General features: G+C 39.1%; 2 protein-coding genes across 2 annotated transcripts; one reads left to right on the top strand and one right to left on the bottom strand.

Moving 5' to 3' along the window:
• The first annotated feature begins 3,518 nt into the window (after positions 1-3,518).
• On the top strand, positions 3,519-7,689 carry LOC144663779 (uncharacterized). Its single transcript, XM_078524847.1, has 4 exons — positions 3,519-4,203; positions 5,215-5,340; positions 5,781-5,901; positions 7,053-7,689. The coding sequence occupies exons 1-4, from the start codon at positions 4,134-4,136 to the stop codon at positions 7,243-7,245; spliced, it is 510 nt and encodes a 169-aa protein (XP_078380973.1). The 5' UTR covers positions 3,519-4,133; the 3' UTR covers positions 7,246-7,689.
• Positions 7,690-8,350: 661 nt separating this feature from the next.
• On the bottom strand, positions 8,351-16,810 carry LOC144663713 (1,25-dihydroxyvitamin D(3) 24-hydroxylase, mitochondrial-like). Its single transcript, XM_078524750.1, has 9 exons — positions 16,331-16,810; positions 13,899-14,092; positions 12,671-12,955; positions 12,359-12,456; positions 11,929-12,095; positions 11,204-11,279; positions 10,495-10,651; positions 9,813-9,856; positions 8,351-8,889 (listed from the first exon to the last, which is right to left on the bottom strand). The coding sequence occupies exons 1-9, from the start codon at positions 16,774-16,776 to the stop codon at positions 8,779-8,781; spliced, it is 1,578 nt and encodes a 525-aa protein (XP_078380876.1). The 5' UTR covers positions 16,777-16,810; the 3' UTR covers positions 8,351-8,778.
• Positions 16,811-23,658: the final 6,848 nt, after the last annotated feature.

The following is a 23,658-nucleotide window of genomic DNA, read 5'->3' as shown; positions in this document are numbered from 1 at the left end:
ATGAAAGTATTTAATTTTAATTTCCCTCGATGTTTCCTGCTTTGTGGCTATAGACAACCAACTTTCTGTCATAGGAACAAAGCATTCTCAGTATGCACGCAGTGGCATTGATGTTCAGAATTTAAAAAGCTTACACGAGTTGTTCGGTGCTGCAGTTGCCAGAAAACCAAGTGCTCGTCTACTGTAAAAGTTCGACGCAATTATTGTTACAGGTTCTCGAGGCCGTTGAGAAAAAACGAAAAAGATTCATCTCAAATTTTGAGAAGGAACATTTAACTCTAACTACCACTAGAAGATCAGATCAAAAATGGAGAGCTTAATCGAAGCGGATAAACAAGTGAGCTCAGCTCAACCATCATTTTGCATGAATGTACATGGAATACATCATTATATTTTTCTTTCAGCATTCAACATTTCTTTATCCACTGTTGCATTTCTGGGGAATGTGTTAATCCTCATCGCCCTTCACAAAGAGTCGTCCCTTCATCCGCCATCGAAGCTCATGTTTCGTTGCCTTGCAGTAACTGATCTTTGCGTTGGACTAATTTCACAGCCAGCCTTTGTCGCCGAGTTGTTGTTCGATGTAAGCGACCTGCCGCATCTCTGTTACTACTTTGCTTTGTTGGGAAATATTACAAGTATAGTTTTCGCTGGAGTTTCCCTGATGACATTGACCGCAATAAGTGTGGACAGACTCCTTGCTCTGACGCTGGGGCTGCGATACAAGCAAGTCGTAACACTGAGGCGAGTTTGGGCGATTGTAAGCTGTTTTTGGTTTGTGTGTGTACCTGTCTCTGTAATGCAACGATTTTGGAGTCCCGTCACTCCCGTGATTTTGGAAGGAGTGATGTCTACAGTTATAATTGCATGTTTAGTAACTTCAGCGTTCTGTTACATAAAGATCTTCTTTTCTCTCCGTCATCATCAAGTTCAAATCCATCACCAAGGACAACCGAACGGAACTGGTGGAACTCCACTGAACTTAGCACGATACAAAAAGACAGTATCCGCTGCACTGTGGGTCCAAGTGACATAAATTATTTGTTATCTCCCACAAGGTTTAGTTAATCCTTTGGCATTTATTTTCTCTGCCAGTGAAATATCTCGTATTCTGGGTGTAAGATATACATCGTCTTTTGTGTTCTTAAATTCGAGTCTGAATCCGATTCTTTACTGCTGGAAAATCAAGGAAGTGAGGCAAGCAGCGAAGGACACCATCAGACAGTTTTGTTGTTTGTAAAGTTAGGTCTTATTTGTAAGCTCATGTTTCGTTGCCTTGCAATAACTGATCTTTGCGTTGGACTAATTTTACAGCCAGCATTTGCCGCCGAGTTGTTGTTCAATGTAAGCGACCTGCCGCATCTCTGTTACTACTTTAGTGTGTTGCAAAAAATTATAAGTATAGCTTTCATTGGAGTTTCCTTGATGACAGTAACCGCAATAAGTGTGGACAGACTTCTTGCTCTCTCGCTGGGGCTGCGATACAGACAAGTCGTAACACTGAGGCGAGTTTGGGCGATTGTAAGCTGTTTTTGGTTTGTGTGTGTAGCTTTCTCGCTAATGCAACGCTTTTGGAGTCCCGCGATTCTGTCAGGAGTGATGTCAACAGTAATAATTGCATGTTTAGTGACTTCAGTATTCTGTCACAAGGTTTAATGATTCCCTTTGAATCTGTTTTCTCTGCAAGTGAGATATCGAGAAATCTGGGTGTAAAATATGCTTTATCTTTTGTGTACCTAAATTCGAGTCTGAATCCGATTCTTTATTGCTGGAATATCAAACACGTGAGGCAAGCAGCAAAGGAGACCATCAGAAAGTTTTGTTGCTGTTTGTAAAGTTAGGTTTTATTTGATCGGCTTTTACTTATCTTTTCACAGTTAGTCTTTGGATAAAGCTTGCTCTTATGAGGAGGTACGATCATCTAGTTTTTAATATAATCTTTCAGTAGAAGCTTAAAAAATGTATAGTGCAATGAAAAAACCAAAGAGAACCAAACAATTAATGAGTGAAATTTAATAAAAAGAATCCTTTAGAATGAGAGTATGTTTGTTCAAATCGAATTCCTCTTATTACTTGAAATATTGCTTTTTTAATTATTTTCAAGACATTCCTCTCATTTCCCCCAAAAAACTTGGTTAATTTTTCTGCCACTTTCTGTGTCAAAGACTCTTTTTTTTAAACTTAGCTGGCATATGAAAATAGTATTATTCGTAACTAGCCAGGATCAATTGAGAGAATGTCTCAGTTGACTTGAAGTGACTGTTAAGCAGTCTTTAACCCTTTAACCGTTTTTTTGTTGTGGGCTTTTCTATGAAGGTTTGTTGTCACCGGTATTAGGAGCATAGCAAACAGTTGAAAGCATGGTAAACTATATACGGTTTTTAAGAGCACAGAATGTGCTTTCCGCTGTTGATGAGATTTTGATTGACAGGTGAACCCCTATGGAGTTATGACGTCATAAATGTACATTTTTGGTAATACTTAACCTATGAGAGTTAATTATTTGTAGTTAAACAATCAAGAGAATAAGTGCTAGGAGCTTTTTGGGGCTAAAATATGTAATAACAGTCTGTAACAGACTGACTGACAAAGTTTCAGTTAAATAGATAAAATAGTTTGCAAGTATGACAACTTTGAAGTTGGCAGGTTTTCACCCTTTATTTTTCATTTTTCACTAATATGCAAGATCACAAAGTTGGTTTGAACACAATCAGTTAATTTTAAATGGTCTCTTCCATATCATAGTTCTTTTGAAAGAGCAATATCTTCTCATACTTAAGAATACCTGATCAACTTTTAAAACTTCATTATTTTTTCATATAGCGCGTATGTCAAGTCATCGTTCGCCGGCGAACGATAACTAGAAGAAAAAGCGTAAAAGGGTTAAAGTCTCTTTGTAAATGTAGTTGGAAGGCAAATGATGAGAAATAAAAATAACTTTCTTTCTCCCTAGTTTGACGTGTGCACGTTTTTTAGTAGTTTATAAAACCACTCCGAGGTGAAATTTGGAAAGAGGTGGTCATGATAGAAGTGCTTGTAACAAGTGCTTACCTACAGAAATTAAAAATAGAAAGAAAAATAGTTTGCTGTTGGTTATTTTGTCACGTATGAAACTTTAATACATCCCAGGGCCGTAACCGGACCTTTGGCATAGACGAGGCAAGATTTTGTTAGGTGGTTCTGGGGGCATGCCCTCCAGAAAGTTTGGAGAACTATGCCGTTCTGAAACTCTTTTATAAATATTTTTCATAATGTATGTCGTAAAAAAACCCAATCTTGTTCAACTAGGGATTATTTTTCCACTAAGCGTATTTTATTTTTAATTTTGGGTTAAAATCAAGACGAGGTTCGATCGCCCATAAGAACGACTGCGTGGGAAAAAATATTGTCGAAGGCTCAGTAAATATCTTCTTGCTTGCGATCAGGCTTTCTTGTTTGGGGTTTTGGGCAAGCGGCAAATTAAAGCTGCGAGAAATCCAGTGGCTTTCGTACAATATCCCGCTTCTAATCCCTCCAGCCGCTCGAAACTTGCAGATCCTCGCTCGCGCAAATTAAAGCCATCGAAAACCCAGTCAAGGGACCAGCGAGAAAACCATACACGCGAGACTGCTCATAGGCTTAAGATCTTCTGTCACTGAAAATCAAAGCAAATCTATCGCAGTCCTAACTCATTCATGTAACCTTGATGTCTTTTTTTCTTTGTATCGAACAGTACACTCGTAAATCGCGTCATTCTATGTTTAAATTTATGCAGTGCGTGCTGTGGGATCACCCTTAGGTCAAATTATTTGCATAATTATGTTTCCGACACCTCCAAAACTCTAAAATTAGCATAATGAACTCATCGCTTCATGATATCGACTGATCGTCAAGAGAACTGAAAGTATATTTCTCATCGTGTGAGTTCAAAATATGGGCAAGAAACACAAACACAACTCAGTATCGTCAGTACAAGCGTCGAACTGCTGTAAGAGTTTCTAAGTGGTCGTGACTGTAAATTGACAGCCGGCGATTTTTTGCTTTTCTCGCCCGGTTTTCTCGATCAAACCGGAGCTTTCGCTAAAGACCGGTTGGTTTTGTAATCAGCTCGGTCATTGTTTTGTTCAACTGACGTTTTAAACTCAATCACAAAGATGCTTCAGGTCAAAAAGTTGCTTATGTTCCTCGCTCCGAGTTTACTGTTTGTGACATCATCGCATCCAGGTACGAAATCTGTCATGTTTCTGAATTTACTTTGCTAGATACTGATATAATTAAGCTGCCACTTTGCCATCGAGCAATTCGTATTAATTTCGAATGGAAGTAGTATTAAAACCGACAAAACGCATTGCTATATTTTCCGAATACTCGAGTTTTCAATTAGATTGCGTCGTCAAAATTCATCCAGTACCCTGCGAACGGAGTTGCCTTCGATCTTCGATTTTTTCCGGTCCTTCTACGAAGATCGAAGGGACTCAACTCAGCTCGCAGGGTAGCAAAACTAATCTAGATTCTCTTCTTTCTTTCGCGTTCCCGTATTGCTTCATTCTAGCAAGCTTCCAGGAGGTCGAGGAAAATTTCGATCAAAATATAACTTGAAACGGGAAACGAAAAAACATCGCCAATATCGCCGGATCGAATGTTGATCTAGTAATCAATTTGGTGAAGCAAATATTGGTATACGGTAATTAACTCATTCCTTTTATCTGATCTATGTAAGAGTCATGATTGTAGACTGCCAACTTATATTTGCAATATCTCGGCGAAACAATAACAAGGGTATTCACAGTTAATATGTTTTATGTTCTTTAATTATATCAGGCCTTCAGTGGGATGGTAAACTGTTCAATGTATATTTCTTAGTGAAAATCTAGTCTGGTAAATTTACCAAACATGATTGCGTGACCCTATGGGTATAATTTTAATATTTTTGTAAACAGATTGCAATTAGCAATAAATTAAAATCGGTATTAATTTACAACAGGTCGAATAAGAAGCATTTAAAAGTTTTTAAACCAAGGTTCTTGTTGTGGATAGCATTTCTATTTTTAAGGCACTCGAAAATTTCCGAAATCATTGGAAGTCTTCGAAGTCTTCAAAGGTGCCTTGGAGAGTCTTTAGATGAATTTTGAAAGTTTGTTGCTTATCTTTGATAAAATGTTCAATAAATTCATGTTTGAGCAAATTATTTTTTGTCATGTTTGGTACACATTAATTTTTTTGTGTTGGTTATAGGTGAATGGTCAAACTGGAGTGCGTGTTCTACAACATGTGATGAAGGAATTCGAGTAAGAAACAGAACTTGTGAATCATGTAACACAACGCTACAAACACAGAACTGTAACGATAAGCCTTGTCAAGGTGAGAATATGTCTGAAAGTGCATGTCATGTATAGACCCGATGTTGGTTGTCTGGTTCGTTCGATTCGCTCGTTTTTTCATTTGTCACTCGTTGGTTTTGCGTGTTTTTATTCACTCGTTCATTCGTTCGTTCGTTCGTTCGTTCGTTCGTTCGTTCGTTCGTTCGTTTGTTCGTTCGAATTCGTTCGTGTGTTCACTTGTTCGTTGGTACGATGGTGGTTCGTTAACTAGTCGGTTCGTTTCGTCCTTTCGATGGCTGTTTAGTTGATTGGTTTGTTCGTTCCTTCGTTCAACAAAAGGATGGCTCGCTCACACGCTATTTTCCAAAGATTTCGCTACACCATATATGCAGTCCTTTCTCACTTAATTGACGTTCTCTCGTTTCGATGACCGCCCATTTTAATAAATTAAACAATCAATACCGTTGTTTCCTTCAACAGATATTCAAACTCAGATCATTATGGTCGTCGTGGTAACCATTGCAGTCATTTCAATCGTGACAGCAGTACTTGTCGTCATCTTCTTTGTCAAAGGAACAAAATCCAGAAAACCAAGGGCAAGGTGAGTATGAAAAAGAGATGAAAACTGTAAATCTTCCTGCCGTATGCTTTTTATAAATCCTTTTAGACTGATGGCTTGAGGACCGAAATATTTCTTCATGTCCAAGTTTCCGGGGGGGGGGGGGGGGGGGTGGGAGTGGGGGGGTAAGAAAGCCCTTTCAGACTTACGTCACGGGGATTTCGCAGAATTTTGGTCTAAACCAGTCTTAAATAAGTGGTAGGCAACTTAAACCACGAAAGACTTCCTGAACATCTAGGTGAAACTATAACCTAAATTTGCAGAGAGAAGTAAAACTACTTCTATAAATATTGATTTTTTGAAGACGCTCGGAAACAACTTGAAACGTTTAGCATCAAGTTGTACCATTATACGCCATTCGCATCCAATGAAGCTTGTTAACAGTTTCAGTGATACAATATTGCAATTTTCAATTTAAATGGACCATTATTTTTAGGCTTCCTACCAAACAGCTATTTATTTTTGCTGTTCAATCTGTTAAAATCAGTGACAAATCCCCTTTAACTTCACGCTGTCACGCGCGCACGTGATTTCGTAATGATTTTCCCGCTAATTCCCCGGTACTGAACGTTTCAGTGTTCTGTAGACCGTAGAAATGACGCCATAACCGGCGTATCCAATCGAACCCAATCGAATACCAATTGTTCGATTGGGTTCGGTAATCGAAAATAATCGAACTCACTATAAAATTTGGTCAATCGAACAAAATCGAACGTTCGAGTCCGAACAGTCGACAGTCGTAGTCAATCGAACGTTCGATAACCGAACTCTTGTTTGTTTATATTGCGGGCATTTTGTACGGTGCACCATCCCCCTGATTAGTCCTGAGTGACTTGCTTGTCAAGAGACGGATTTCAAACAAAATCGAATCGGATTGGGCTCGATTGTGTTCATTTGTGTTCGATTGGTTTGATTGGTTCAAAAATCGAACAGAAGCAAAGCAGATGTTTGATTGTGTTCGATTACCGAACCCAATCGAACAACAATCGTTCGATTGGGTTCGACTGATTTTTGGTTCGATTTTGGATACGCCAGGCGCCAAAGTTTTGCAGTAAAACCACTATGAACATGTAGAATAAGAAAACATGTGGCCGATTTATTGAACATCAGATGTAAATTTCTTTTCTCTGCAGTTCGTTGGACACAAGCAAAAGACTACGAACCATGACCCTCGAAAAGACCAACAACCTGACCGCGGGGATCTGTGTCGAGAACAGAGTATTCCAGCTACAGCGCATGGCAGAAAGCAGAGGCTCGCTACAGACGAGTAGAACTACTTTAAAAGACTTTGGAGAGCCACAACTACGAGTCAATGCACAGATGTAGGATTGTTTGCTATCATTTTGTACGGCGATGAATTGAAAAGGAGTCTGAGTTATACTATAGAATAACATATATATATAATTTTGTAAAACTTTATTAAGTGTCAAACGTATTTAGCTATACAGAGAGACAAGCTAATTGGGGACGCTATTCTAAATACAAAATTAGAATAAAAACTAATAAAGAAGCTAACACTAGCTACATATCTTATAACATGTTTTCTTAATTAATATTAATAGAACTACATAACAATATATCAAGGTCATGTACAAAGTTGCTTTTAGAGCGATTTTCATATTACCGGTACCTTAAAATGATAAGTAATTTTTTGGTAACTTTGTATTGAAAACCCCCTGTTTGGATATCCTAATAAAAGTAATGTCTTGCATTGTATTACACACTGCAAACCTGAAGCGAGAAGCGAACGACTTTGACAAAACTGGTTCACACTGCCGATATCACTAAGGGACGGACCATTATTTTTTTGGAGGGGGGGGGGAGGGGATGAAAAATATTGAAAAAAATTGTTTGCAGGGCCTGGAAAGACAAAATAAATTGTTTGCAAACACGATATGTATAACAAAAAATAGTAAGAATTTCGAAAAAAAAATTGCAGAGGTGCATAAACTAAAAAAAAAGTTTGCAGAGGAAATTTTTCCATCCCCCCTCCATAATGGTCCGTCCCTAATCACTAAATTAAATCGCTAAATCTTGCTCAGAAAAAAACCCGCTAAAATTAGTAGCCACAAACAATAGTTACCTTAAGGTAAACGCGCGTGGATTTTGGGCGGTTTAGCGAATAAGCAAAGCAAAGCGAACAGATTGCGAGTAGCAGCTGTCCTCTAAAGGACTAAGCTTAGGGTCTGAATGAGGTTTAGTGTTTAGTGTTATTTGCCCATAATTTTTAGTGTTTGCTGTTACATTGGCCACTTTTTTAATGTTTACTGTTTCTGGAGAAAATAGTGTTAAGTGTTTGGGGTTTTTTAGTGAAAAATGTTAGCATTGTAAATTCTTATCTGCTCTTCAAAAATCGGATAAAATCACTCATGAACTTAGAGAAGATTTTCGGATTTCTCCTCGGAAATCTTCGGTAGTCTTCCGACATCTTTGGTAGTCTTTCGAAATCTTCGGCAGTCTTCGGGAATATTCGGTAGTCTTCGGAATCTTCCGAACTGATCGGTAAACGTTGGAAAATGGCCGAAAACTTCTTCAAATACTAAACAAATTAATATTGGCCTTTTTGAAGCCGTTTTTGTTTCTTTTTGGATAAAATTTACTGTTACAGTGAATTTGTTACCGTTAGTGAAAATGTCTAAAATTTTACTGATTCATGTTACAGAGCCAATTAGTGTTATTGAGGTACCCCCATTCAGACCCTTTAAGCTGCTTCGACTAGTACAGTTTATCATTTACAGTCAGCGCAGGATGGCCAATTCTCTCCCCCCTTTCTCCCTATTGGACAAATCAGTGTAATGTTTTCTCTCCATCTCTCTTGATCTTGTCGGCTGTTATCCATCCGCCCTCCTCCCTCGCAACTTACTCACGATCGATAAACTTTAACCTCAGCGGTCTGTCAGGAATAACAAGAAATCTGAGCTTCTCGTCTGCTGGTTCTTCGTGGTACTCCAGAATGAATCGTTGGACCAACTAAAATTAGTAGATAGATAATGGTAATAAGACTAAAGCCGTGTTCTTTAGGGATCAGCCGTTTTATAGGTTGGTCGGGTTGGCTGTTGTTTTTAACGTGTCCCTGATTGGTGAAAAATCCCGTTTTCGGTTGGTTTGGTTGGTTAATTTACTCTACTGAAACAGAATTTAATATATTTCAAAGAATAGACTCATTTGAGCAGTTGTGTCAAATAATAGAGTCGGAGACAGCTAAAGAAGAGAAGCCCCATTCCTATTTCGAAATTGCTTATCCCTTTTCCACTGGTTAAATCCCAGTCCCAATCTGCCAGTAAATCCCCTTTCCCAGTCCAAAAAAGGCAAATCCCAGTTCCCATTATATCCCTTCACGACCCTCGTATTACAGTAAAAACCCGCGTATAAGAACAAGTGGATTAAGAACACCCAGGCCTGATTTTAGGAAATAAAGTACCATTTATATAAGAACACATTCAGCCTGAAAAATGAAAGTTGTTCTTATATGGAAAAATATTAAAGATCAACACTACTTTTCATTGCACACATAATAGTTCCACCCCAATTACAGTACAGTATTGCCTTGATTTATCAAGTTTATTAAAATTAAAATACAATTGTGTGCATATATATTGATTTCATCTATTGGTAGCCTAGTATGTTCCTTATTTTAAGAAACTTTTTTTAAGAACACTTAAGAACACTTACAGGCTGATTTTGCAGATTATAACCCTTTATATAAGAACCAAATCAGCCTGAACCGCCAAAATAGGTGTTCTTATATATACGCGGGTTTTTACTGTATTATGGCTTTCTGATTTCCGGCGACGCAAAGGTCAACACAGATTTGACTATTAAACCGATGTTCTTGAATAAAACGATTTGCTTAGCCTATTTCATGTATAAAATTAGTTTTATCTAAGAATTACCTTTGCCGTTAAAAGGCAGATTTCTGTTTCAGCTATACGGCGACCTAAAAAGAAACGGACATGAATTCGATTTCAAACAAAATTTGGGCAAGGACACTCTCCAGTTTTCAGATAACTTTATTTCATGTTCCGTAAATAAGAACTCTCCCACTACATTTTAACACAAGGAACAGCCAATTAAATTAGCCGTTTTAAAATCGCTTTATTTTACTGAAGTTTGAAACGGTTGATTTGATTGGCTTAATTTGAAACTCCCTTTGTTAAAATGTAGCCTATCAAACTATGTGTCCCCAGAGCCACTTGTATCTCATGCACAGGGCTCAGCCGGCTAAGTGGACTAAAAGAGACAAGCGGCTCTGGGACGAGAATGCTTTCAACCAATTTTGGAACTGCATACATTCTCGTCCCAGAGCTGCGTGTCCCTCTTACCGGCTGAGCCTGGGGCACGAGCAACAAGTGGCTCTGGGGACACATGATTTGATTGGCTAGATTTTTAACAAAGAAAATTTAAATCTAGCCAGTTAAATCGATCAACCGTAATAAAATCCCTTAAAATAAAGGTATTTAAAACGGTTGACTTGATTTGTAAAAGATCTATCAAATCATGTGCCCCAGGCTCTGCCGGCTAAGAGGGACAAGCGGCTCTGGGGCAAGAATGAACTGTACAGAGTAAAAAGCTCACCAATACACATGCGTGTCCCGACTCCAAATGGAAGACTAGCAAAAGGATGGATTTTTCCCAAGTCTTCGTTTAGCCAACGTTCAGGTTTAAACTCCAAAGGAAACTTAAACAACTTCTCTGAGCGTCCTGATAGGTAATTGGAATATAACACAGCCGTCTGAAATTAAAGATAATATACCGGTAGATATAAGTTGTTAGTAATTGGGACCGAAAGATACCTGTTTTGCAATGGTTTGGAGTAGCATAGCGTGGAATATCACACCGGAACGAACGAACGACTTGATTATTTAGTAACTATACCATATACAGGCGCATTTTTTTTTACTTAAAGACCAGCTGCAAGTGTCATATTTGTGATCATAGGAATTTTAGCGACATAGTTTATAAGTATCACATTTTAAAGATTTACATCCAGGGTGAAATAATTAGTTTAAGTGTTGGCGGATTAAAATTTTTGTACATTTTTTATATTTTTACTCATAATTTTATCGTGATTTACTTTTTAATATTTGGTTATTTATAACTTATATTAGTCCCCCTTGTTTTATACATGAGCCACTGGCTCTGAAAGGGAGGGCAACCTCATCCTGCGTTATTACTCTATTAAATTGATTGCTTGATTGAATGATTGGTTGTACGTATACGTGCATTTTTGGCAAAGCATTCTTAAATTCAGCTCAAGACACCATCGGAAAACACGTACACTTACCCCAGAGGGAACCTGGTAACCGGATAGAACGACATCTTGAGTGAGACGGCGTTCCCAAGGAGCGGCTGGATGCAATCTGATTAAAAACAAAAACAAAGCCAGTTTACTATCAATTATCACGAAATAGTGATAATAAACTGTCATTATAATTTTTGAGGAGTTTGCACCGGGTTTTCAAACAGGCTCTGTAGTCGAGGTTCTGAGTAATTATCAGGCGCGATCCCCTTTCTTAACTTTTTATGCTGAGTTTTAACTTTGATGGTGTAAGCACTGAGATTTGCTCCTTGCAAGACTTATAGCCATTTGTAAACGATACGACCACACCATATCACCATCATCATCATCATCATCATCATCATCATCATCATCATTAGTGTTCTCCCAAAGATGCTAAATTTTCCCAAAAAGTTGCTCGAAATTTCCTGAAAAGATCCAAAAGGTTGTTTTTGAAGAAGAAAATTCTCCAGATATATGCTAATTTCCCTTTGAAAGTAAGATTTCTAAGCAGTTTCATGCAATTCAACGCCAACAGAAATATCTAAATAAAGAAACCGATGACGTGTGTTTGCTGATGAGTTTTTAATGCTGTATGATTCGAAAGTTGAAGCAAAACAACAACAGCAACAAAAAACAAAACAAAAAACAAACAAACAAACAAACAAACAAAAAAAAGCCCAAAGGTAGATTATGAACCGGGGGGCACCAGACCCCACCCGGTTAATTACCTCATACTCTCCTTGACACATGCTTTCAGGTAATCCAGCTTTGCAAAGCTGTCGGGGGTAAAATCTCCATGGGGACCAACTAGGGAGGTCACTTCTTCATACACTTTCTCCTGTACCCCAGGATTACGTGCCAGATCGTAAAGGAGCCATAGCAATCCGGTGGATGTCTTGAGAAACAAAAGTTATTAAAAAATGTAGTTTGACGAAACACAATGCATGAAACTCCCTAGAAAAGGGCTGTTCAAAGGAGGGCGTAGGAGGGCGTTGCTAGCCTTTTGAAAATGATCAAAGTTCAATCAAGTTGCTTATGCCCCGTTGAATCAGTTTGCTCGTAGTAAACTCAAGCGTGTTGGGCCTAATTGTTAAGTAACTGCTAGTAAATGGAGTAGAAATGACTCACAAACAAGCACAAATATTTCACGATATTTACCGTTTCAACTCCTGCCCTAAACATCAGAATACAATTGACATTGATCTCCTTGGGTGTCAGTTCGCCTTTCGTAATCAGATAGGTCAGCATTGGTACAGCTACAGTTCAAAAAGATATAGACATAAGTTCCATCTCATAACACAAACGCATTAAAACAAACACTGTAGATGCCTTCGCCATTAATGAAGTATTTCGGGCATTGCACGTTTTCGGATCGTTTACAGCGTCTTTTCAGATGCAAAAACGAAAATAGGTTTTTGAATTTGATTAGTGGACAGGACCTAAGAAAGCATGGGTCATGTGACCACGTACCTTGATTCTTAACAAATTCTTCGCCATCTTCCGCCATTTTGTTTAACTCAAGAATCTTCTTGTCCACAATTTTTTGACTAATGGCAAATAACGTGTCTTGCGATTCACAGAATTTTCTGTAGGACGGCGTATTCACGAATCTGTAAAGCAGCGCTTCCCATCCCCAGTTTAATTTTCCCATATACTTAAAACCATCAAAAGTCGCTTTAATCATTTTGACTATTTCCTCGTTGGGTGGGTCGTCGTACAACCCAACTCGCTCATCAAACGCCATTGTGCCAACAGCTGAAACAAAGATAAGAAAGGAAGTGAGTTTTCATCCAAAGTAAAGTCTGCGTTCGAGCCTTGTGGCCCATTAGGCCGGAGCTTATCACGGTTTCCGTAGCATAAAGCGACTAGGAGTCTTTCTACACCCCCTGAATGGGATGCTAGTCTATCACAGGGTTACCCCCAACATTATAGTTAAATCCCGATAACTCGAACCCTCAGTAACTCGAACTCTCGCTAACTCGAACCTTTTTCGATTCACCTTCAGGTCATTTTCTTACTAATTTTACCCTTGATAACTCGAACTCCCGATATCTCGAACCTTCTTCGATTTCCCTTGAAGGTTCGAGTCATCGGGATTCGACTGTACTTTGCACCTGGGTGGAGAGAGGCACTATGAGGGTAAGGCGTTTTGCCCAAGAACACACGCAGTGTCCCGGTCAGAGTTCGATCCCGGACCGCTCGATCCGGAGTCCAGCGCACTAACCATTAGGCCTCCGCGCCTCCCATTTTTTTAATCCAAAGTAAAATAAAATAAATTGTTTGAAGCACTGAGTCAACTGAACCTTCCGTAAGCGACCAACCGAAATGTAACACCTTTGTGGTCGCTTACGGGGAGGTGGTCGCATACGAGAGGTCACACCACAGGAGGTCTAAATTTTGAGTCATAGCGGAGGAGAGAGTGACAGAACGCTGGGAAATAGGACTAGCATCCCATCCAGGGGGAGTAGCAATACCCTTAGTCGTTTCATGCTCAGAATCGGGAGTTTAATTCGCACCTTGAGCTATGAGCCACGTTGGCCTGAAAGGCTTCACTTATTTTCGAGATTAAGATTCAGAATATGTTAAGAAAAGTGTGTCCATTTGAATAAATGTGGTAATTTTTTGTTACTTTTTTTTCTCAACGTACTTAAACATGACTTCTTCTGCGAGAAAAACAGTGAAGACAGATTGAACTTACATTCGGTAGCATACTTCGCAAGTTCTCCCTCAAGATCTGGAATCGTCCTATCCGCTCCCCTGATGGCCACCATGTGATCTATAGCATCCCTTGTGACGCTGTTAAAGTTTTCCAGGTTATCGTGTATGTTTTTAGGTCGAAGCATTTTGGGCGCTAAAGCCTTGCGTAATCGACTCCACTTCTCACCATTTGTTCTGAAAACAAATAAAGTTTATCATTCAGGTTCCTTGATGAGAGATCTGTGATCTCACTTCAACTTCTTGGTTACAGTCAAATGTCAAACAGAAGGAGGTAGCAATGTTTCCTCACTAGAAGGAGTCTATACCATCTGTATACCACACCGGATTAGCATTTGTTACTCCAGTATTGAAGGCAAATAAAAAAAACGTACAAGGAATAATGTTTTATGCTTCGAAACATTCTTGAAATCATCAGATTATGTTCGAAAAACAGCGATTTCCTTACCAATATAACCAATTACAAAAGCTATAACACAGGGGACATTTGAAGAATGCGAGGGAGGTGATCTTAAATACAACTGTATTATGGAAATTTACAGTGTCCTCAATAAGCACCGCAGTGCGAAATACATTGACACTTTATGGGGTTAATCCGGGTCTACACGGGAAATTTTTATGTGACCATGTTTTATCTGAAAAAATGTTTGATCGTGTAGATGGCACAACAATTATTTGTTAACAGTTCAAAGTTGAGTGCGCTAGTAAAGACTTTGGACAGCTGAGATACGCACAAAGATACGCGTGCACACTGCCCAGTGGGACCACCAATGCTGTCGCAATATTTGCACATTTTATGTGACGAGTCGTCTACAGTAGCAATTTCACGTATGTGACAACTTTCATTTGCCGAATAAAAGCAAACACGCCAGCTTCTCAGCAAATATATTTGTCACTTAAAAATTGGCAATTTCCCTCGTCTACACGAGCAAATAAAAATTGTTTCATAAAAATTGCTAGTAACAAATTATTTCCAACCTCGCTCCCAGGGTCTCTCCTTTCCCGCCTCCAAGAGCGGGGGACGACCCTGGAAAAGAGGATGGAATTTAAAAAAAAATCGTTGATTCTCGGTGGCTTCTGTTTATGGAGCTCCATTTTCTGAACCGGCGAGTCACTCACTTAATTGATGGCTAAGCAGAATAAAATACAGTGAATCCTCGATTTAACGAAGTGCCAACGGACTGGGGAAATTTGTTCGCTGTATCGAGGGTTCGTTCTATCGAAAACCTCGATATAACGAATTTGCGGAAAAACAACCAAAAGGTTCGTTATATCGAGGTATAGTTAATCAGTTTTTAACGCTGTTACGCTGCACTACGCACCCAGCATTTCCAGATATTAACGATTTCTGAAGGAAAATAACATTTATAACGTCTTTTATAAGGACATATGTCTTTGAACTTGTTCTCTCGTACAGGATTAAAGGATTTTCATCCCTGTTAATCTGTTCCGCATTCATCTTTTGTCGCGTGTTGACATTTTTTTTGTTATATCAGGGAGGTACATTTTACGCTTGTGCTTCTGAATTGTGTTCGTTGTAACGAGGATTCGTTATATCGAGATCATGTTCCATCTGTGTACTTTTTTAGCGCGTTTAAAAGAGTGAGCGATTGCGAGAAGGCCGCGCGAGAAAAAAAAAAAAAAAACGATTTTTTCCTCGCGTGGCCCCTTCGCGCCTTTCGCGTTTCCCAACGCGCGCTCGAAACTACGGCGCCTGCTACGAAGGCTTGTTCCATACATTCAGTTTTACTGTAACTTTGGACGGGCTGAAGAATATCGTCCGTTAAACCGAGGACTTCGTCATATAGAGGTTCGTTAAATCTAGGTTCCACTGTAGCCATTTCACAAAACCAAGATAAAAGGTGTTGATGAGGATTGATTAGTCACGGTCATGCACTGTCACGCAATTTACCACGCGAAGTCTTTTTTCAAACGATTACTAAATAAAATTTTTGGAAGGAAGAATGAATCACATTTTTGCAGTCACATTTCACGGGAAAAAAACCCCGGTCATTTCGCAATTCTCAGGAAAAAGAATCGATTCATGGTTCCCAGTTTTGTAGCCAAATTACGTTTCAGCAATTCACGGGAAAAGGGCCACTCACAAATCACGAAAACACTGTCATTTAGCACCCAATATAAATGGCCATCTCAGCAAATTTTTAGGTGTCCGCATGGAGCTACAGTTTACCCTAAATAAGGGAAAAATAATTTGGTACATAGGGCTTCTGTTTGCAAGTTTGACTGCACGGAATGTTATTAAACTTAGTTGTCACGGAGTGTCATAAAATGTATTTTTATGGTATATTCAATATTCTAGCATTAATATGCCGAATTCCTGCTTTCGCAAAACGAATTAAACGCAACTATCTACGTGGTTGGAAATTGCCTTTTTGGACATTTCATTTTACTTACAAGCTTGCTAAACCTTCAGGTAGTTCCCTGCTATTCATGTGTTCTTGTTGTGGCCTAAATATTTCGTCAGGTCGCATCGGATGTCTACCATCGCCCTTGAAGACAGCTTCAACATCAGTGGGGTTCTCAAAAAAGACGGTCGTCTTTCCCATAATTGTCCTCTTGAATATCGGTCCGTATTTCTTAAAGGCGTTTTGAAGAGCCGTCATCTGCTCTTTGAAGTCTGAAGTTAGGGCAAAGTTGAACACATCGCCAAGATATGGCAATCCCTTTGGGCAAGGAATCTCGTCGAACGAACGAACGCCTTGTAAGACTTGCAAGACACTATCATCCTTTTTCAAGACATAGCTCAGTAAGTTGTATAGTTTTCCAAAATGACTTAGCAAAAAAATTACGATCGAGATCAACACAGCTGAATAGAGCAAGTATAGCTCATCCATATTCATTGCGTGTATGTAATGAGATGCCTGGTACGTGACTGAAGATTGCCCACAAATGTTCCTGTTAGATCCTGCACCAATCCAAAGCGGCTCTGTGATTGGTTATCTTTGACCACTTCCGTAACGTAATGTGCCGAGCCAATCACATGCAAGGTTTGGCTTGTCATGAAAGTTGGCCAGTAAGTCAGTTGGCGTCGTTTATCTATTGCTGATGACATAGTCTCCTCTACTAACTATTTTGATGATGAGTGGTATCGTTTTCTATGACATTTTTATCGGGTTTATGTTTTGCTAAGCGGAATTATATAAGCTTGGAACTTTTGCTTCCTGTTGTCTTAGAGTAGCTCAAATTATATAGTTCGTGTCGTTATTTGTCGCTAATCCAAGCAAGGTCGAAGCATCAACAATGACAGCTCGTTCACGAAGTGTTCCGCTTTCCACATAGTGGAGTAAGCTTACATGTTGTCACTCACTCACTCAACCTCTTCATCCCGTCGGGGACATAAAGGCCGCAAGCTTACATGTTGTACTAAACGGTAAGTGTTAAACTTTTGCTTGTGCATTATAACACGGTTAAAGGAGAAAAGCGATTTATCCTACCAGTCGGTACAGGACTGCTCGTTCGGGCAGTACTAGTAGTCAACCCCTAACAAGAGAGGATGAAGGATAAGAAAGGTAATACCCCATACAGACCTATTTTCTCAAGTTATTTTTAGATCATCGTGTTCGTTCGAATTTCCAGTCGCGCCTTGCGTGTGTGTTTTGCACGAGAGTGTCGCGAACAACGATACTACGCTGAGGGAAGTTGTGATAAGGCATACTGACAATGAAGCTTTGCATTTAACGGTCGTTCAATTCGTCTTCAGGTCAATTCACATAAAAGGAAATAACACCCTAAAATGAACGTCTAACTTTTTCAGTTGAAGCTGGCTAACACGGAAGGTTTTTTTTTTATTTATTTGGCAAATTGAGCCCTTGTAAATCAAGCGGGGATAAGCATGTCTAATTTTAGTAGTCAAAACACTGATAATATGCTTTCCATGTGTAATAAGTAGCAAAGGACGAACAAGGTATATTAATTTATTTTGAAGCCTATCAAGGCAAATAAGAAATAGAGTCAAAGAAAGCAACAACAACAGCCAATTTATTTTTATAGAGATAAATACGGAAATAATTACAGCATAAAATAAATAATCTAAAATAGGCAAAAACCTCTCAGAATAGAAATTAACTAAACGGGTTGAGTAGTTACAGAAATTAAATTGCTATGACTAGGTTGTACATGATTAAATGAAAAAGACACAAAATGCGACAAGTGATAAATAATTAACCCTTAGACGTACAAGGGGGTGGGAGGGGGGGATGACACCCCCCATGAGGTTTTTTCGAAATTTTGAAAAGAGGATATACTCTACAATGCTCAAACTTTCAGTAGCTGTTCATTTATCCCTTGCAAAAAATTTTGATATGTCAATCATGTGTCAATGATATTTGACGTTGCCATGGCATCGTCATAATTACAAGCATGTTTGGCCAAATATCGTCATTTGTAACATTTTTTCTTTATTTTTCCAGTTTTTTGGAACAGAATTGTACGATTTATTTATTTTTACATTCCACAAGCATTCTGGCATGATTTTGCATCAATTTTCGTTATTTTCTGACTTTCTTAGAAAATGGTGAAATCCAAGAAGGCGGCTCTAATGACGTCATGTGACATCATATGACGTCACAGTTTGCTTGTACGTCCGAGGATTAAGTACACTGTAACGGCAGGTCTCTATGTGGACTACAACACGCACACAAATTTGCTGCGTTCACAAAGCGCACGAATCGGTCACGTGCTAGTCCAAAGTTCTAATAGTTGTTGCTTTTGGCCGTTAAATCGTTTTGATATGCGTCACCATCAGTATTAAAGGTTCTTATGCAATCGAGAGATGCGTTTCATTTTGCAGCGTATATAGCTAATTCGAGAAAGGTTGTCGGAAAAAAAAAACATAAAAGTGCACGCGACAAGACGAAAGATAGTATGGGTAGAAGTAGAGAGCTACTGCACGTGCTGAATACTAATATATAGATTTAGGCAAGCCTAAAAGCGGAGCTCCCTATTTATTTAATTTTCACTGGAGCTTACAATGTTTTCATTCTAGTGAATAAGCGGCCAAAGTACTAATGTTTATGGCGGTTTATAGGTGCGACACAAATTTAACCCTTAAAATACCACGCTTCTGTGATTTTTTCAGCCGTTTTCTGGGCTTAGGCAATCTTTTGAATTTCATGATGGCATATAAGAAGCTTAAGTAATTAATATGTGCTGTTTCAAAACACTGAGGGCTCAAACTTTCATTGTGACGTCAGCATTCAGCCGTTGCGTCTTTGATAAGCGAGCACACGGGCTCGAATCTGGCAAAATTTTCGTTTATAAGTGTTTTTCCGAGTCATTTTCCACTGCAGAAGCCCCCAGGCTGGCATCATTAAGCTAGAATGGTGGGTAGACGCAAACTTCTGAAAGAAACCAGAGGTGAGAGATGATTTGACGATGATTGGAACGCCAAAAACATCTGTTTCGGAACATGGCGATTTATGAATGAAATTGTCTCTCTGGCCGTTCTGTGGATGGATTCCGAGACCTGCCAAGGCAATTTGGACAACTTTTGACTTCCAAAGAATGCAGTCGGTGCAGTATTTTGCCGGTAGGATTGGGTGGCTCGACACTTATAAAAAACCTATGAAATAGAGGTAGGTGGACTTGCATTTCGCCGACAAGGCAGTTTTACCCAGACATTCCTTTCGGTCACCAATAAGGAAATTGCAGGTTTGCAAGCATTGCTGTAATCGAATGGTGATTGCTCAGTCTGCAGAAAGATTTTTTAAAATTTTTCTTGGTGAGCGGAAAGGAATAGGCTCGACGTTTGCTGCAAATGTACACTTTTGGATTCAGAATTAATTTTTCATTAAAAAAACTGAAAGCGAAGATGTATGTTTTTGTTGTTGTTCTATGGAGCAAAAAACGGGCATTTTCGGATTTGCTTCAGAAAAAAACAGCCATATACAACGGAAATCTAGAACTGTAGTCAGTTAGTTGGCTTTTAAAGCTATGAAAATTATCACTTTGCCATAACAAGGGATCATTACTATCATGTGTCCAGATATGCGAAGGCTGCAGATTTTTTAATCACTGCTGGTATTTTCTACGCAAATATGCGTTGTTGGTAGTTTAAGGGTTAAATAGCTCACGGTTATACTGAATGTCAGCAGTACGACAAAAATAATAATCTTAAAGCGGGGCAAAATCATTACTCATGGCACGAAAAATTACTTTAGAGTACAGTAAATTATCTGCTTTCTAGCAATAGAAAATAGTTTCGCAATCCTGTTATAGTTTCGCAGCAGTTTAGTAGACTCCACAACATAGCGTACCGTGAAATTGTTAAAAATGCCCCCCCCCCCCCCCCTTCAAAGAAATAAGCGCCCCGAACCTCGGACGCAAAACCCCACACGAATACATATAATTCCCCTTAAATGAATACAGCTATTTCAATTAACGTTTTCCGGATCAAAGCTTAAAGACAAGACTGAAAGGCAGTATGGGTAGAAGAAGAGGGCAACTGCACGTGCTGAATACTAAAATATATAATGACATGACAAACGCGAATTTGCACGTTTTCTATTTCTTCATACATGTGAAACAAGGTGGTTTTAGCCACACTGAATTTAAGAAGAATTTTCAAAACTCAGAACCAAGCGACAGTGAAAGTAAAGCTACAGAAAGTCCTCCTGAGAGGAAAAAACAAACTCGTGAATTCTCCACGTGCGATGATGCTTAATGAAGCTTATATGCAAATTTGTAGTGAATACCCAGAACGCCATACGGTCTTGCCTTTTAGCTTTAAGCTTTGACCCGACAACGTTTATTGAAATAGCTGTATACATGTACAACTTTTCCAATAAGAAGCCTCCATTGAAGGGCTTGGTATGTATTTTACGTTGTTGAGAATGCCCATACTGAATTGAATTTCACTGTGTGATATATATTCTTGAATGGACCAAGAAATTTCAGTCACAGTATCCCGTCCAAAATAAAAACCCAGAGATTTTTAAAACGCAAATTTCAATCCGAAAATGACCCCCTCCTGTTGGTTTTGAAACGTGACGTTTACTCCACATCTTATCAAAGGAACTTACTTTAATTTAAATGTTATCGAATTATCCTTTCTATCATACCGCGTGTTGCTTATTTTATTTACTGTGGTAGACCAGCCCTAGGCTGCTATGTCCGATGTAGGAAAATCGTCATAACCGCAGGTTTTGCGCACGTGTTTCTCGGTTAGATAAATCCGTATGAATTTCTAAGTTAGATCAGTTCTAGTGTAGACTTCACTGCGTCAACATCTACTCGGCATTGGGCCATAGATTTCTCTCTACACTCGTGGTTACCTACTCTATCAAGTCTAATTCAGTGCGTGTGCAAACCAAAGTAAGTAATCTATTCCTTATTTTTAGGCTTATCCTTAGTTTTCCTTGTTATTTGTTTTGCGTTAAGTTTCGTTTTCCTCGACTATCAGGATAGCTTCTATACCGTTTATATCGAGTTAGTTAGTTGGCATATTATACTCGAACCATTAAGAAACTATCTCGCTAGGCTAAGTTTTATCTTATTATAAGGTTAATTGTCATAAACTCCTATCCAAAATTAGCCGTCATATAAGACTTTATCGTTGGTTAGCTTTCTATAAGATTAGTATATGCGCAGATTATGTTACGTTTCTTCATTCGGACGTTATTGTGAATGTTAGCTATAATTATATATCTCGCGAATTGTTTAGCTTGTATGCTTAGATTTATTAGTCACGTTAGTTCTATTTCGCTATTATATTTCAGTTCGAACCGACATACGGTTTACGGCAATCATTTCAACAACACTAGCACGTGGTTTGAATCAATCATCTTTGTATCGCTCTCAATTTGAACCTGTATGGAACATTGAACTCTGTCAATTAAACTCTGTTATTATCGTAGTCAGAATTTCTTGTCGAGTTCGTTTACGTCACGCACTTCTCTACCCCGTGTGATTTACTTGGATTTTTGGTTTGGCATTCTGTCCTTGTGAATTACACCTCCCCCTCGGAACTTTTCTGTAGAGAAGAACCCCCGCTATTTCGAGCCCACAAATTTTCATCTGGAAATTAACCCCTCGGAACTTTACTGTACAGAAGGAGCCCCGCCAATTCGAACCCGGTTGTCTCGAAATCCTCGTATGTCGAACAATTACTTTTTCTTTAATTCCTTCCGTGTGTGTATTTGTGCGATTATGTAACAGTCTGATGAAATCTTTCCACCAGACAATATTACTGTGGACATGTGGGAGGCGTGGTGGCCTAATGGTTAGCGCGCTCGACTCCGAGTCGAACGGCCCGGGTTCGAGGCCTGGCCGGGGCGCTGCGTTGTGTTCTTGGGCAAGACAATTTACTCTCACAGTGCCTCTCTCCACCCAGGTGTATAAATGGGTACCGGCGAATTTACTGCTGGGGGGTAACCCTGCGATGGACTAGCATCCCATCCAGGGGGGAGTAGCAATACTCCTAGTCGCTTAATGCTACGGAAACCGGGATAAGCTCCGGCTGTATGAGCCTCATGGCTCGGACACAGACATGTAGATAACAGAAAAAGGCACGGTCTAACATGCCCTTCTTTCCTTCAACAGATTTGCAAAACCAAATCACTGTCGTCATAGCAACAGTTTCTGCTGTTAAAGCTGTTTTGACTGCTTTTGTTTATCAGTTTTATTAAAAGGTTAGTCAACGCAGATTTAGCCCCCCCCCCCCCCCCCCCCCCCCCTCATAACGCATAATATTTTGGCTTTATTTACCACTAACGATAATTTCTTTCAGCTACGGTTAAGGTCGCGGGGGACACCTTAGGCTCATCATTATGCATTTATTTAAAGCGTATGCACGAAGTACAACGACTGACATCGACAACTTTACGAGATATTTATGACTGGACAAAAATATGGGCGCGTGCGCGTGATTTGTAAAAAATCTCGTTTCTTTGATATTTTAACCAATTTAAAACAGCACTTAGCGATATACGTTCATATAGTTTGTAGGAAGTGTTTGAGCTTATTTTCATCTAAATTTGAATATTTCTGCAACTCAGAGTAATCACAAAAATATTCGGCATAAACAATCGTGTCCTATTTAAAAACGCATTGTTCTCACCATAAAAGCGTGGAATATAATTACCTTAATTACATCTCTCCTTGGCAAAATGATCGTATTTAGGTCGGGACACCTTCGGAAATCTCAAAGTTTGGACTTTTCCGACAATTTTGTGGCAGAGAATACAGCACGGATACAGAACTTCATGACTTGCCACTGCAGATAGGTAAACTATGAATACTGAAGTGTGTCATAACAGAAGCGGAATTTTAAAAGAGCGCTTTTAGAAAGAGGTAGAAGACATTAAATTCAAATTTGCGCACTTAAATCGCCGTAACTTGCTGGCAAACTTTAAATTAAAAAATCCGCTTCTGTTATGACACTCTAGAGGTATTGACTGATTAGTTTTTGACAAGATCACAGTGTGCTGTCTCCTACTCGTTCCACAAACTCTGCCACAAAATCATGTTTTCCCCAATTTGGTACTCACGAGGCTATAACATCGCCGTTAAATGCAATCTACCAAATAAAAGACGACATTCACAATCTTGCATCATTTCTTTGTGTCTGTGTAAAATTTGAGCTTAATCGCACCCATAACAGCTGAGAAATAAGCGTTTTAAAAGATGCAGGTCACGCAAAATTTCCCTTCATGAATTTATTCATGCAGTAGGTATCCCCCGCGACCTTAACAGAAGTGTTAAAAAAATAATTTTCATTGTTTAAA

Source organism: Oculina patagonica, chromosome 8 (genome assembly GCF_052425735.1).
Source record: "Oculina patagonica isolate OP01 chromosome 8, crgOcupat, whole genome shotgun sequence".
In the NCBI taxonomy this organism is placed as follows: Eukaryota; Metazoa; Cnidaria; class Anthozoa; order Scleractinia; family Oculinidae; genus Oculina; species Oculina patagonica.
The sequence above is the reverse complement of the archived record's forward strand: the minus strand, read 5'-3'. Positions and strand labels throughout refer to the sequence as shown.

Coding starts and splice junctions, on each gene's coding strand:
- LOC144663779 (XM_078524847.1), top strand. CDS start 4,134: ATGCTTCAGGTCAAAAAGTTGCTTATGTTCCTCGCTCCGAGTTTACTG. Junction 4,204..5,214: donor TGTGACATCATCGCATCCAG/GTACGAAATCTG, acceptor TGTTGGTTATAG/GTGAATGGTCAAACTGGAGT. Junction 5,341..5,780: donor TAACGATAAGCCTTGTCAAG/GTGAGAATATGT, acceptor TTCCTTCAACAG/ATATTCAAACTCAGATCATT.
- LOC144663713 (XM_078524750.1), bottom strand. CDS start 16,776: ATGAATATGGATGAGCTATACTTGCTCTATTCAGCTGTGTTGATCTCG. Junction 10,652..11,203: donor GTTACCAGGTTCCCTCTGGG/GTAAGTGTACGT, acceptor CTTTAATTTCAG/ACGGCTGTGTTATATTCCAA. Junction 9,857..10,494: donor CGGGACACGCATGTGTATTG/GTGAGCTTTTTA, acceptor GTTTCTTTTTAG/GTCGCCGTATAGCTGAAACA.